At 42.8% G+C, this 15,890-nt stretch overlaps 1 protein-coding gene across 3 annotated transcripts in view; it reads right to left on the bottom strand.

The window, feature by feature from the left end:
* The window catches only part of PLEKHG1 (pleckstrin homology and RhoGEF domain containing G1), a gene marked incomplete at its 5' end in the record, with an annotated part of 89,251 nt that overhangs the window by 28,879 nt on the left and 44,482 nt on the right, over positions 1 to 15,890 (bottom strand). For 2 of the 3 annotated variants that reach the window (XM_082668740.1, XM_082668741.1), the window contains 3 exons: positions 2,063 to 2,194; positions 5,386 to 5,536; positions 9,644 to 9,690. In XM_082668740.1, the coding sequence (XP_082524866.1) occupies positions 2,063 to 2,194; positions 5,386 to 5,536; positions 9,644 to 9,690 (330 nt within the window). The remainder of the gene's footprint in view (positions 1 to 2,062; positions 2,195 to 5,385; positions 5,537 to 9,643; positions 9,691 to 15,890) is intronic. The other variant, XM_082668742.1, reaches the window with a different exon arrangement.

Here is a 15,890-nt window from a genome sequence, read left to right as displayed (position 1 = left end):
AAGATAGAAATGGAGGTAAGTCTGAGCCAGAGTCTGATTTAGTGGTGTCTTCAGACTGCTAGACAGACTCTTAGCTATGAAAAACCAGTCAGTTAGCCATTTCTGAATATCTAACACACATTATGTCTGACGTTATGCCACAAAACACTTGAATGATGAAGCACAAAACCTTTCTTACTGCTACACAAAGCAGATACGGCCTGGAAGATTAGAATGTCATCTTCCTTTGGACTTCCCTGGTGGTGCAGCGGCTAAGAATCTGCTTGCCAGTGCAGGGGACACAGGTTCGAGCCCTGGTCCGGGAAGATCCCACATGCTGCAGGGCAACTAAGCCCGCACGCCACAACTACTGAGCCTGCGCTCCAGAGCCCGCGAGCCACAACTACTGAGCCCATGTGCCACGACTACTGAAGCTCACGTGCCTAGAGCCTGTGCTCCGCAACAAGAGAAGCCACCACAATGAGAAGCCCGTGCACCGCAACGAAGAGTAGTCCCTGCTCGCCGCAACTAAAGCCCGTGTGCAGCAACGAAGACCCAACGTGGCCAAAAATAAAGGAATAAAAAAAATAAAAAGAATGTCATCTTCCTTTGATTTTTGATAGTCAATTGCGTCATACCACACTCTGGCTGCCTATAGATGAAACCTAGAGTTTTTTTTTTTTTTGGCTGCATTGGGTCTTCACTGCTGTGCACAGGCTTTCTCTAGTTGCGGCGAGCGGGGGTTACTCTTCATTGTGGTGTGCGGGCTTCTCATTGTGGTGGCTTCTCTTGTTACGGAACATGGGCTCTAGGCGCGCGGGCTTCAGTAGTTGTGGCACGTGGGCTTAGTTGCTCCACGGCATGTGGGATCTTCCCAGACCAGGGCTGGAACCCGTGTCCCCCTGCCTAGGCAGGTGGATTCCTAACCACTGTACCACCACGGAAGTCCCGAAACCTTGCGTTTTGTTCAGAGGTATGGCCTGAAGAGCGTAGCTCTTTTCGCTCCTGAGTCAGATGTAGGTGCTCTGCATAGCACGGAGTCACCCTGAGCTTTGCTTTTATTCCAGGGGCAACAAGGAGCTTAGGACTAGCCTCTGGGCCCACGTGACCTTTTGTTTTTAAATAATGCATCTTTTGAGATGCCCAGGACATGATTGCTGACTTAGCATCTATCCAAAGTTCCCAGGAATTTAGGGCTCAAAATGTTGACAATGGAAGGGATCTTAGTAAACGTGTCTTATTTTAAAAGTGAGGAATCTAAAATGCAGTGGTGAGTCTCCTCCCCAGTGAAACTGTCAAGGACCTGGCTCCAGACTCAGCTCTCCTTCCTCTGAGTCCCCGTCCCATCACCACTTGTTTGCCACCTCATGATTCTGCATGAACTAGTGAGAGAGGAACAGAGGCTTAAAATCCCTTTAAACAGTTTGGAGGGCTTCCCTGGTGGCGCAGTTGTTAAGAATCCGCCTGCCAATGCAGGGGACATGGGTTTGAGCCCTGGTCCAGGAGGATCCCACGTGCTGCAGAGCAACTAAGCCCGTGTGCCTCAACTATTGAGCCTGCGCTCTAGAGCCCGTGAGCCACAACTACTGAAGCCCGCGTGCCTAGAGCGCGTGCTCCGCAACAAGAGAAGCCACCACAATGAGAAGCCTGCGCACCGCAAGGAAGAGTAGCCCCTGCTCTCTGCAACTAGAGAAAGCCCGCGCACAGCAACAAAGACCCAACACAGCCCAAAATAAATAAATTTATATATATATTAAAAAAAAGCAGTTTGGAGAGAGTTGCTTTCAACAAGAATTGCTTATTGGTAATTAATATAAAATAAGGCCTTGGGAGACTCAAATTTTTAATTTGGGTCGCGGAAGGGGCTATGAGCAAACTATTAGTTTGAACGTTACAATGTACCTTTCTCTTTAATAGCCAGTAAATAATGATCAGTATTATCGATGTCCTGATCTTTTCTCAAGGAGATCTATGATGAAGGCCATGAATGACGTGCAACACTGAACAGCCTTAATATCTGATTTGGGAAATGATAAGTCATAGGGCCGCAGCCCCACCAGGTACTGCCACCCTGAGGCCTCACCTGTAACCGGACGGCGTGTTCATGCTTCCGCTTCATGTCGTTGATGTGCCAGGCTACTCGCTGCATCGTGTCTATAGCATCAAGCACCACATCGTAGCCTTCTGTGTCCTTGTCAAGGTGATTTTCTATTTCCTTTAAAAAAAACCCAAAACACCCAACCCTAGTTATTTTCAAATTTTTTTTCTTATATACTCAATGAAACAAAAGGCACTTCTGTGATTAGTTTCTCATTTTATTTTTGCTTATTTACACACTATCATCTTTCCTTAAGATTCTGAGATAACTACCAGAAATACCTACAACAAAATGGTAAGATACGAATAAGAATGGAGCTAGGAAAAATAGAAGTCGATGAGAATTGCATAAGGAGGAATTTGACAAGGAGGATGAAACAAAACAAGTATACAGGCCATTAAGTCTCACAGAGATATTAGAGTGATTATAATAGATAAGAGAGTTGATATTATAGTTGGAGATTTCTGAACTTCCTGTTGGCCAGTGTAGTTCTCAGTAATATGGTTCTCACTCTTACTACATAGGAAACATTTTTTTTTTTTTTCTCCCAGAGGAAGCAAAACTAACACACAGGGCTTAATATGTAATGGCCTCAAAACAAAGCAAAACAAAAACCAATGAATATTATATTAAAAAAATACCTTTACAGCAAGACATTTTCATGTAGTCAAGGCTTGAAAGCCTTTAAAGCCTTTCACTAGTTCATGAAATTCACTAAAGATAATCCTTCAGAGTGCTGAGAGATATCTCATGGTTCAAGTATTCACTCTCTGATGGTCAGAAGGATGTAACACCAGCACTTTTCTGAGCCCTGGAGTTCCATAATCCCAGGGAGGTGAGAAGGGGACATGATTATAATCTAATTCTTCTAAGTACATAAGACACATGTCCCTAGACTCCTGTGAGTTTAAGGATAGGGACTGTTGCATAGTTCCTTTAGTCCTTTATGTTCTCAACAGTGCCCACCAGAGATCTGGGTGGTAAATAAATGCTTATTTAATTGAAGCTGTATCGTCTTCAAAGAGCAACAATAAGTTTTAAGTATCTAAATTCCAATGTAAGTATCTAAAAGAGTAAGAAGATATTAGTCAATTAGACTGTTCCTATGACACTTATCATGCAGAGATGTTAAGCTCAAGGGTGGAGGTTGAATCTAATGGTATAAATTATGAAGATTAGTTCCCTTGTTTTTTAGTCACACTTTGTTTACTTTTACTGAATCCTCAAATTTTCCATCCAGCTAGAAACTGGAAAGGAATTTACATTTTATTTCTGCACTCAGACTCAGCTGTTAGAAAGGTCCTATGAAACTGTATCACTAAACTAACAACTCCCAGGTAAGTTTAAGATCAAGAGAAAACTTAAAAAAATAATTACTTCTTCTTTTAGTCTGAGAGGCAATCCTGTTCATCAATAGACAGACTCAGAAGTACAGAGTGTATTTCTGTGGGGATTTTCACAGGTGGCTACACAACTTTGAAGTGATGTGCATGATATAGAAGGAACACTCTAAACCAATTATAAAAGCAAAAATACTCCAGGCAATTAGTTTTAAATTAATCTAACCACTGTTCTTCCCTTTTATCTTCACTATCAGCTGTTATGAGCTGAATGTTTGTGCCCTCCACAAATTCATATGTTGAAATCCTAACCTCTAAGGTGCTGGTATTAGGAGGTAGGGCCTTTGGAGCTGGTTAGGCCATGAGGGTGGAGCCCTCGTGAATGGTGTTAGTGCCCTCATAAAAGAGAGCCCAGAGCACAGTCTTGCCTCTTTCCACCATGCGAGGAAATGAGGAGAAGAAGGCAGTGTGCAACCCAGAACTCAACCATGCTGGCCCCCGATCTTGGACTTCAGCCTCCAGAACTGTGAGAAATAAATGTTTGTTGTCTAAGCCACCCAGTCTATGGTATTTTGTTATAGCAGCGTGAACTAAGACACCAGCTTTTAATTTAGAGGGTAAGGGCTGTTCTTCCTAGCAGTTAACTTTTTGTAAGAATCTTGACTTGTTATATCTGACATGCTTATATAACGGAGGTCCGAGACTTTTCTTTTGATTGACTTACTGTCTAGAAAGCCATAAACAGAGATTACTGGGACATACTAGTTTTAAATGCCATATTAGCAGAGTCCAGGAAAGATCTATCCTGGGAGAGCTATTCTTTTTTAAAGAATTATTTGGACACTGATTTAGTAAATTAATCCCACTAAATTTAAAGGTCATTAAAACCAATCGAACAGTTAAAGTAATATCCCTGATGTGGCTTCACAGGATGCAAGATTCTCCCAAGATGAGCCAGGCAGGCAAAAAGACAAAGCTGAGAAATTTCTGGTAAAGTTGGACCATAAAGAGTTCTTAAACTTTTAAATGTGTATGAACTGAGCAATCTTGGAATGCCTATCCAAGTTAGAAACCTGGAATCATTTAAAAAGTGATACAAGTAAATTGCAGGCATGTTGATACACATAGGAGCTCTGGATTTAAATCTTTTTTAAAAAAGATTTTTAATGCAGTATTAAAAATAATAAAATAAAAATAATAGCTCATTTTTATTGACTGCCTGCGAGGCACCACGAACGTGGGAAATGTACAGGATTTGAACCCGGGCAGTCTTGCCCCAGAGCCCTGCTCCCAACCTCTCTGCTATCCTGTCTTTCTCAAGTTGCAAAGGCAATCAATCCTACTTATAGAATGAAATTACTTTCAAGAACACTATTTCCCGTTTTTATCAGCTTCCTTAGAAGATAAGAAATGAGAATGTATGAGAGCCATGTCTACTTTTGTTTCTAAGGTCTCCTTGAATTTTGTACAAATAATGGGAAATGATATAAAGAAAACAGACCCTGAAGTGATGGGAGGCCCAGCTCCCAGAAGATCATTCATCACGCTGCTCATCTGTCTTCTCCCCTTTCAGCCCCTTCTCGTTGCCCCTACACAAGCCAATCTATGACAAACAGCTCTCCCTCCCAACTGCCTACTGAATCCGGGCTCATGGAAATAAAATAAAACCTAACAAAAAGATCTGTTGTTCATGAATGATAGCTCCCTGCCTGAAACTGTCACTCCTAAGCCCTATCACCATCAGAGCCAAAATGAATCTTTTGACTTGGCTGTTGTCAATGAGGTTGCAGGCCTAGAATATAAATATCTCTAATTCCTCAAAGCAAATTAGTCAGTTGTAAAGTATGAGTGTGGAAAATGTTTCCATATGTCCACAGCTTTTTCTGATTTTTTTTTCTCCTAAACTTAACATATACACACAAAATCCCCATCCCCTAGAAAGTCCTTCAAGCGCAGGCAGAAACTTACATGCAAAAGGAGATGATACTTGAGAATCCGCTGAACTGGTTTCAAGAGATAGGACCCCAGAGGCAGTGAGTGTTTCAAAGTTTCCTGACGTTCCCTGAAGAATTTGGCCAGCATCTTGTTCCTCATGCACTCTGTTAGCACAGCCACGGATCTGCAAGAAGAAGAAATATTTATTATTTATTTATTTATTTATTTATTTTTTTGCGGTACGTGGGCCTCTCACTGCTGTGGCCTCTCCCGTTGCGGAGCACAGGCTCCGGACGCGCAGGCTCAGCGGCCATGGCTCACGGGCCCAGCCGCTCAGCGGCATGTGGGATCTTCCCGGACCGGGGCACGAACCCATGTCCCCTGCATCGGCAGGCGGACTCCCAACCACTGCGCCACCAGGGAAGCCCAAGAAGAAATATTTTAAAATCTAAATTGTAACGCTTGACACGAGCATTCAAGTTTTAAACGCTGGAGTGTGCTGATACCTTAAAACAGGTAAAAGCTAGAGAAGCTAGAATGCTTCTGGGCAGGTTAAGAAAAGGTGTCCCTCTGGGTGGGTGAATTAGAAAAAGACACTATAAGAAGGTAGTAAAACATGGACACATGGCATCTAAGCAGGAAGCTCCTTCCTCCAGGGAGATGCTGCCCCTGCCAGGACACAGGGCTTTGCAAAGGGGATTTAAATTGGACGTTTGCCCCTAATTATGTCCCATCTTGGCATCTTTGTGCAGTGCTCAAATACACATCTGTATTCAGTTTTCAAGTTAGATTGCAAAGAGTGGGCACCTTTGTACTAAACAAAAGGAGTGCCTTCTTCCCAGTAGATCCAGCCCCGTGCCGGACGTCTGCCACCCCCTCTGCCGGTTGCCTTTAAATAAATGCACAAAGTGCATGACATTATGTGCAGGTCTTTGGAGACCCCATCCCCCGAGGAACTTTCCTTTGAGAATCTCTGAACAGATCCTTCTTTCCACCGCCAAGTGACTCGCCTCATTCTAAATTCAGCTCTTGAAACAGTTGGATAACCTTGGTCCTTAAGGAGCGTGCCTTACAGAGCGTATTAGAAAAGTAGGTCAGAATTCTTCTTCCACCTCAGCTCCCCAATAAGTACGGCCCCCAAACATCCTAGACGGATGGTTGAAACAATGCTCATATCTTATACATAAAGCAAGCTGGTGGGCTTGTATAGTTGCACATACACACGTAAATTAAAATCTTATGGTCTCATGACTTAGAAGGAAGCAGGTGGAAGTAATTTCAGCCCCTTTCTCCCCAACTCAGTAATATGTTTTCAGAATTAATTTAGAAAAACAGAGCCAAACAACAAAATAAAACTCCTTGGAAGGAAGTGACATGGATGGAAGTCTCCTAATTAAGCGATCAGAATCCCTTTCGTGCCTGATTGCTTGGAGAAATATCTGTTCAAATGGTTTTATTTTTCCCTTAAGATTTCAAAACTATTCTTCATCATGTAACCTAGGGACTTTTCTAAGGTTCTTTAGAGTCAGAATCAGCTGCCCACTGGCCTTCTAACCAACTGAAGTTTTGAGTTCTTGCCCAAGGGTAAGACACCTGCAAGAAATCCTGAGCGCACTGAACTCCGGATTCAGGCCACGGGGAGACATCCGAGAACAATGACCTGAGCGGGTCTGTGCTCCTCCCTGGGGACAAGAGGGAGGGCTTGTGCCTCTTCCCAGCAAAGTCACTGGGGCATGACTGGTATGAAGAAAGACATCTGTCAAGGTGTGCAGGCGACATTTAATATCACCAGCCTGGATCCGAAGGGGAAAGACGCGTTGTCAGATGGGCTGAAACACCTGGCGCTCATGGCCTTGTGAAGACGGGGGAGGGAAATCTCGGGCCTCAGAGAGCAAATTGATGGGAGGCAAGGGGACAGGAAGAAATCTTTTTCTATGGATATGAAAACCACACAACTGGGCAAGAACCGGATGTGCCCGCTTCACTGAGAGGGCCTGGGGAGCAGTTCCCTGCTAACACGTTTCTTTCCTTCTTCAAAGTCAGACCCAAGGTAAAAAACACTTCCTCCTGGAAACTGTCCTGATTTCTCCTCGCTGGGACTTACTCCTCCTTTATCTCATGCATCTTTAGCTTCTATTACATATGACTGAGTTGGTACTACATTGACTTGTATTCATTGATTTGATCTTTCCTAACGGCTGTTCCACTATTGCATTTGGTTCAGTTCCGACTCTCAAAACAATATAAACTGCTAGAAGGCGAGGGATATTCGTTCCTATTTCCTGCCAGTGTACACCAAGCTTGGACTTGTGCCCTACGAAGGACAGGCTCTCAGAAATGTCCTGCACAAATGACTGTGCCTATCCCCTGACCCTGAAGCAGTGTAGTTTATAAAAGCTGCCTTCGTTCTGTGCCCTCTGTTCTTATTACTGTCAGAAAATTCTTCTTAACATAAACTTCCAAAATTGCACATTCAGAAGATATTTCTTCAAATGACATGTTTATAATGAAATTTACACAGACATAATCCTCCAAATAAGCCCCTCTAGCATCTTAGATCCTGATAATTGGGTCCAGAATTTTGTTGATTCTTCAGAGTTGGAATGTTTTTTCCTTTCCCACAGGAGGAAGTGTTGTGGAGAAGTTGAGGGCTGATTCTTTGATTTCTCTGCATTAGGGTGTGGTGCAACGCTGGCTTTTAGCATAAGGACCATAGCTTTAGTTGGGGCATCCTACAATTTCCTGATATCTTCAGGAGAGAGGTGGAAACAACATTGCTTAAGTGAAACTGTGTAAACTGTGGGTAGGTCTACAGATAAGGATATGAATAAATGTACTAATCTGCATGTGGGGTGTTGTTTTGTTTTGTTTTTAGGGAAACCTGAGAAAAGCATGCTTGACCCCCAACCAAATAAATCACCATAGCATGATATCCTGACCAATATTTAGAGGAGGAGATGAAAATCCTCCAGTGGAAAGTATTTGGCCATCAGTAAGCCTGAGCCTCTGCCTTCATGTCTTTTAATCCACACTGGCTTTCCAGGGCCGCCCCGGAGCAGGAATGACCCGCTTGTTCTTCCTGAACACAGTGACACAAGGGGCTCAGTCTACTGGCTTCTCTTCTAGGTGGACCCCACCACCCACTTTATCCTTAGGGACATGCCTCTACCAAGACTGGCTACAGATAAAATCCCCCGAGCTCTCTTCCCAGTCCATCCCTAACATAACAACTCAAGTCCTGCTAGTCACGTGGGCAAACAGACAGTAGAAAGGTATGGGGTGAGGGGAATCACAAAGCTTCAGAAAATTTACAAGGATGTAGTAGCATGAGGTTTGAGGCTGGACCAACTTTGGTTCAAATCCCAGCCAGATTTGGTCACTTATCAGCTATGTGACCCTTGTAAAATCAATAAACCTGTTGGAGGCTCAATGATTTCATCCACGCAGTGGGGATGGGGCAGGGATGATGAGGAGGTAGCACTTGCTGAGGACCTATCAGGGGCCAGGCACTGTGCTGTCAGTGTGTTCTCTGCTTTTCTTTAATCCCTCAATATCTCTAGATTCCTGGGAAAACTAAATTCAACCACATTTTGTATTTACAGGATTGAGCGTAGTACCTAGAAATCAGTAAGTGCTCAATAAATGTCTTTTGCAGAAAAAAGACTTTCCTACAGTGTGAGCTGTGGTCTTAGGCCTGACTCCCTTACTGCAATGGTCACTATATTGGCCAGAGGCTGCTCCCTAAACGGTCCTCTTGCCGACACCCCCAGTGTGAGCAAAACTGAAGCAATGATCTGGGTGGGATGATGAGTCCTCTTTTCTCACATAAGCTTATCATGTTTTTTCCTTTCTCTGAACTCCATAAAACTTGTGCAGTTCCTAAAATTTATATGGCAAAAATAAAACATATTTTATCCCCAGCTAGATTATATAAACTCGCTAGCAGTGCATCCCATATTCTTTAAAACATGGCACATATACAAAAGGGTTAATAGATAAGACTTCTAGCCAAACACAATTGGTTTACTCAGTTTTCCACTGAGGGAAACCTAACAATCTTTTTGGTCTCCTTTAAGGGCTTTCACAATTTTTCCCTGTGCTGGCTCTGCTAGGGAGTCCCTAAGCCTGAATGCATCAGTATCTGGGTACCCTGTGGTCCGTTCTCAGCATGTTTGCAGTTTCCCCACAGTATTCAGCGCAGTGCCAGGCACATAACGCCTACCGACCACTTACACTGCACAGACTGACTTAAAACAATATGAAGATACTCCTGCACATTCACAAGGCGTACCTCGGATAGTTAGTGCAATACTGGGTGTAAATGTGGAACTCTTCACTCTGCAAGGAAACAAAAGAAATTTTATGGGCAAAAAAAGCAGAGACAACAACAATCGATTACAAAGAAAAGATATATCATTCATACCTTTAAATTTGTTCCTGTAACCACTCTGGCCTGTCTCCTGAGCCCCTGTGGCAATCATCCACGCCTTTTTTTTTTTGCGGTACGCGGGCCTCTCACTGCTGTGGCCTCTCCCGTTGTGGAGCACAGGCTCCGGACGCGCAGGCTCAGCGGCCATGGCTCACGGGCCCAGCCGCTCCACGGCATGTGGGATCTTCCCGGACCGGGGCATGAACCTGCGTCCCCTGCATCGGCAGGCGGACTCTCAACCACTGCGCCACCAGGGAAGCCCTCATCCGTGCCTTTTTATCTACCTTGGGTTATACCTAGAATCCATGTGCACTTGAACTCATCTGAGTTCATTAAACACTTACTGAGCATCCGCTGTTTAGCTGAATCTGAGGGCAAATAGGAAGAGGAAGACAGTAGGGTTTCTGCCCCCAGATGCTCATGGTCCTCTGGGGGATTTGCAGTGTGAGAGAGAAATATAGGTAGAAAATTTAAATATCACGTGGTCAGAACATGTTGGAGGCATGTGCAGGGCACAAGAGAGCCGCTGCACACTTTCAAGCCCTGTGTGTGCAGTTCTCTCTGCCCACTGTCTTTCCCACATTTTTCATCGGGTAGCTACCAGGCGCCACTTGACATTGAACTGAGGCTTTATTTCCTCTAAGGGGACTTTCTGAGTCCTTGGGCCGAGCCCACTGCTCCTACTTGGGACCTCACAACACCCAGTACCAGCCCATCTTGCAGCGTTTGCCGAACGATAATGACATTTTCTGCATGTCTGTCTGTCTCCCACTCTACGCTGTGTTCCTGCAACAGGGGGCCCTACTGTGTTCATCTGGCACATAATGTCTGTTGAACTACTGAATCCCCATCTCTCCTATGAAGGTGAAATTTTTTTCAGAGCAGGCTACAAGTCTACTCACCTGTATGCGTCCAGCGTGGCAGCAATGCCTCAAATGCTTAAATATTTGGCTAACGAATGGGGGCTTCTTGCCTTTTGCTATGATCATATTCCAGGTTTCCTCATCAACAAATTCTAGACATAATATCATTTCACTTATACAAAAAAAAAAAAAAAGGTCATGAAGAACCTAGGGGCAGGACAGGAATAAAGATGCAGACATAGAGAATGGACTTGAGGACACGGGGAGGGGAAAGGGTAAGCTGGGACGAAGTGAGAGAGTGGCATGGACATATATACACTACCAAACGTAAAATAGATAGCTAGTGGGAAGCAGCTTCACGGCACAGGGAGATCAGCTCGGTGCTTTGTGACCACCTAGAGGGGTGGGATAGGGAGGGTGGGAGGGAGACACAAGAGGGAGGGGATACGGGGATATATGTATACATATAGCTGATTCACTTCGTTATACAGCAGAAACTAACACACCATTGTAAAGCAATTATACTCCAATAAAGATGTTTAGGAAAAAAAAGTATATATCTTTAATAGGAGGGCTTTTAAAAAGAAGCATCACTGCAATGCTATTATCACATTTACATAATTCCACGGGAAGGACTGAGAGGTTGGGATTAGCAGATGCAAACTATTACATATAGGATAGATAAAGAAAAAGGTCCTGCTGTATCACACAGGGAACTAAATATTCAATATCTTGTGTTAAACCATAATGGAAAAGAATATGAAAAGAACAGATATATGTATAACTCAGTCACTTTGCTGTACAGCAGAAATTAAACACAACATTACAAATCAACTATACTTCAATAAAATGTAAAATAAATAAATAACTCCATACTCTCATGAGGGTTTGTCATCAGTATTCCTATTTTCTTTTTTTAAATTATAGTTTGCTGTTTGCTTTGGAATCCAAATAACACCCACACACAGCAACTTGATATTGTTGATATCTCTTAAGTTCCTTCTAATCTATAAATTCCCCCTCTTATTTTCCCCTTGCAATTAAGTTGAAGAAAAACCAGATGGTTTGCCCTGCAGAGTCTCCCACAGTCTCAGTTTGCTGATCACATCCCTATGGCTTCCTTTACTGTGTCCCCTGTCCTCCTCTTTGTGGTTTAGGAGAGGTTTGATCAGACTTAGGTTTCATAATTTGGCCCGAGTACATCATAGGTTAGACTACACTTAAATCGGGAGGCATATGATGTCTGGTTCTCTCTTTCTGTGATGTTAATAACCATTGGTGGGCTTCCCTGATGGTGCAGTGGTTAAGAGTCTGCCTGCCAATGCAGGGGACAGGGGTTCGAGCCCTTGTCCGGGAGGATCCCACACGCTGCAGAGCAGCTAAGCCCGGGCGCCACAACTACTGAGCCTGCGCTTTAGAGCCCGCGAGCCACAACTACTGAGCCCACGCACCTAGAGCCCATACTCTGCAATGAGAAGCCACCACAATGAGAAGCCCGCGTGCCACAACGAAGAGTAGCCCCCGCTCGCCGCAACTAGAGAAAGCCTGCATGCAGCAACGAAGACCCAATGCAGCCAAAAATAAATAAATAAAATAAATTTATTTAAAAAAATAACCATTGGTAATTATTGCTTAGATCTGTTAATTCATGAGGGGTTACAACATGGTGATATTTCTAGTCTACTATTCTGTCTTCATTTATTAGCCAAAATCTTTCCAAAAAAGGAACTGCCTTAGACTGGTTACCCTGCAGTTTGTGGTTTGTATGGGAAAGGCAGGATAAATGCTTGATTCTTTTCCTTGATTTTCAAAATAATGCCTCGGTTCCCTAACATCCTGCAAAGGGCTTGGGTTTTTTTTTTTTTTTATATCACTGTGATTTCATGAATATAAACATATTTCACGATTTTCAGTTGTTTTCAGTTAGTTATCTTTACTGATGCTCAAATGATCCCATCTTTGCCCAGTAGGAGCCTCTTCTTGAGTATTCGTGACCTACAGCCTCCAGCTGCTTCCTTGTTTTCTGATGTGACAAGATGTTCCAGACTATCTTGTATATTTACTTCCCTACACTCATTCTTCGCAGAGCCCTGATTCCTTTAGGTAGGAAGTAGTATGTGGAAACCACAATCTGAGTTTTAGGGATGCTCTTGCTACTAGGTTAATTAGTATTCCTAGGCCTTTTCAGTGGACAAAGCTAGGAATATGGTGTTTTTGTAAAGCTAAAATACATACTTAGTTCATACTAATTCTTGTAATTCAGATTCAGGACTACAGTGTTTTTAATTAGCCTCATTCTTACTCTGTATTTTCTTTCTCTTGCCAATTCCAGTTCTCAGTGACACAAATGTAAATATTCATTTGCTTTATCCCACAATATACACAATAATTCCAGAATAACAATACCAACACCATTATATATGATATCATTACTGAAAACAGTTAGGGATGCATTTGTTGTATTTTGTCCATAGCATATTTTTCAATTGATTGGAATTTCCTCTGTGTGGTCATGCCACAAACTGGATATGCAATTAGACTCATTGTTTCATTTTGCTTTCAATTAAAAAAATTTTTTTTTAATTTATTTTTAATTTAATTTTTTTAACATCTTTATTGGAGTATAATTGCTTTACAATGGTGTGTTAGTTTCTGCTTTATAACAAAGTGAGTCAGTTATACATATACATATGTTCCCATATCTCTTCCCTCTTGCGACTCCCTCCCTCCCTCCCTATCCCACCCCTCTAGGTGGTCACAAAATACCCAGCTGATCTCCCTGTGCTTTGAAGACTGTTTTAAACTTTAACTTTGGTTTATAACTATGTAAAATAGATATATGGTTTCAAAGTCAACTCTCCAAGGAAATGTACATTTAAAGATGTCTGGCTTCTAATCTTTCCCATTCTAGACTATTCCCTCCCTTCCCCATCAGGAACCAATTTTTAATCTTACAGTTTATCCTTAAAAATTTTTTTTAAACATACACATTTACATATAGGTATAACCTCCCCTATTTCTGAATAAATAAAAACAAGCTATGCCCGTGATTCTCAAACTTGAGTATTAGAATTACCTCTAGGGCTTATTAAAACACAGATTACTGGGTTGCACGCCTAGAGTTTCTGCTTTAGTAGGTTTGGGTGGGGCCCGAGAATCTGCTTTCTAACAAGCTCCTGTATGATGCTGCTGCTGCTGGCCCAGAGACCACACTCTGAGAACAGCAGTGCTATACTCCCCACCCCATCCCCTTTCTAGTAGTATACAGAGATATTCTTGACTTGCTTTTACTGCTTTGTACTATTCTATTACGTGGATATACCATAGTTTATTCAACCAGTTTTTTGTTTTGTGGACATTTGGGTTCCTTCCATATATTACATAGTTCTATACATATATTTATATATGCATATGTACCTATACTTATATAAAATATTTATTTCTATATACCGTATAGATTTATAAATTGTAACAATCAGTACTACAAAGCATAGCATCACCTTTGTTGAGTTTCTGTCACTATATCTTTGGAATAGATTTCTGGAAGTAGGATTGCTAGAATAAAGGGTGAATTCACATGTAATTTGGCTAGATATAGCCAAATTCTCCGCCGCAGGGTCTATTTTGTTTTCCCACAATTACAGGAGTGTCTGTTTCCCCACGGCCTTGCCAACCTAGTAGGCTGCCAACATTTTAAGCATAGTATTTAAAAAAAAATCTAAATTAATTGCCAAATTCAAAAAGTTAGAAGATAAAAATATCTTGATTTCTGGCTTCTCTTGAAAAAGTATTAGACCCACTGGCCCTGGGCCTACAGTTTCAGGTAACATTTCTGTCCCTGAGACAGGAGTACCTCGATGGCTCTGGCGTCCACCTGGGCCCATTCATGCACCGTGTTCACCTGTTCAGCTCCTGAAGGCACTGGAGTGTCCCGCCCGGCTCCAGCGATAAGAAGGGCAAAGTGATCTGCCCAAGGTCTTCTAGGAAATGAACACCAGGCTAGAGCCTTTCCCTGGGTTTGCTCACAGGCTTTCAGCTTCTTGCTCCTTTCCTGCCTCCTGCTGCCCTCAGCCTGGGATTGAACAATTATCAGGCTGATTTCCTCAAATTTAAGGACTCTTAGGATCATATGGAATACCAAACTTAAACACCATGGCCTCAATGAAAACATATTTAAATTACATCATCTATTTGACCTACACACACCTACCCTAATAAAGCCTCAAGGCTTCTGCACAGCTGAATTTCTGTGCATTTTGTGACATCATGGCTCTATTCCTACCTTAGACAGTTTTGATTTAAATCACTGACATGTTCTTAATACAGAAGCAAATGCATATTGGATCTTAGATTTATAAGCTCTGTGGACAATTCAAATAATGGCTTTACACAAAAGTCAATAACTCCTAGTTAGTTAATTCCCTAAACACCTATTTCTTAGGATATATGCACACAAGTCCTTTTCAGAAGTATTTAGGGAGAAAGAAGGCAATGACACACAAGAAATGATACAAAAATAGATATTTTCTTCTGGTTATTCAACTCTTTCAAGTTGCAATTAGAGATGATGTCAAAATGAGACATTTAATTATGAAAGAACCAAAACACGATAGTCACGGCTGGCCAATCGAACACACAGGGGATCTGAATGTTTATTGAATGAATAACCAGAGTATAGAAAACACACACACACACTCACTCATTGATTCCTGGGTACTATTCACAGGACACCATGAGAAAGGCTGACTATGTACATAGCATAGGGGTAAGGTGACACTGACTTGAACGCACTCCAATCACACCAATATCTGATACCAGCACTTTCTTGAGGATCATTTCAGCAAGTGGTGGTGGTGCCTGGCACTGAAGAGAGAAAGGCTCCAGTGGGGAGGGGGCCGCGCATCAGGGGAGAGGAAGAGGATAAGGGGAGGCTGGGTCTCTGAAGACGAACTTCGTCTCCCTCCTAAATTCCTCCCAGGGTCAGTCTGGCTGACAGTCATGATAAGGGATGGAAATGAGGGTGGAGGTGAAGGCAGGAGACCAAGGAAACCTGTTCCAGGTGTTTCCAGAGTCCTAAGAGCGGAGAAACACTGAGCTGGGAGAGAGCTCCGTCTGCCTGGTAAGGACTTTTCCCATCCCTCGCGAGAATGGCTTCAACAACAACAGCTCCTGTTGCTCTTCTATGGGCAGCAGCAGGTAAGAAGTCCTGTATTCTCCTCCTGCTGTCGCCTCTCCATACCACAAAA

This window comes from Grampus griseus (assembly GCF_964374135.1).
Source record: "Grampus griseus genome assembly, chromosome: 13".
NCBI classification, from domain to species: Eukaryota; Metazoa; Chordata; class Mammalia; order Artiodactyla; family Delphinidae; genus Grampus; species Grampus griseus.
Note: the sequence above shows the minus strand (reverse complement) of the source record. Positions and strands in the feature narration are given on the sequence as shown.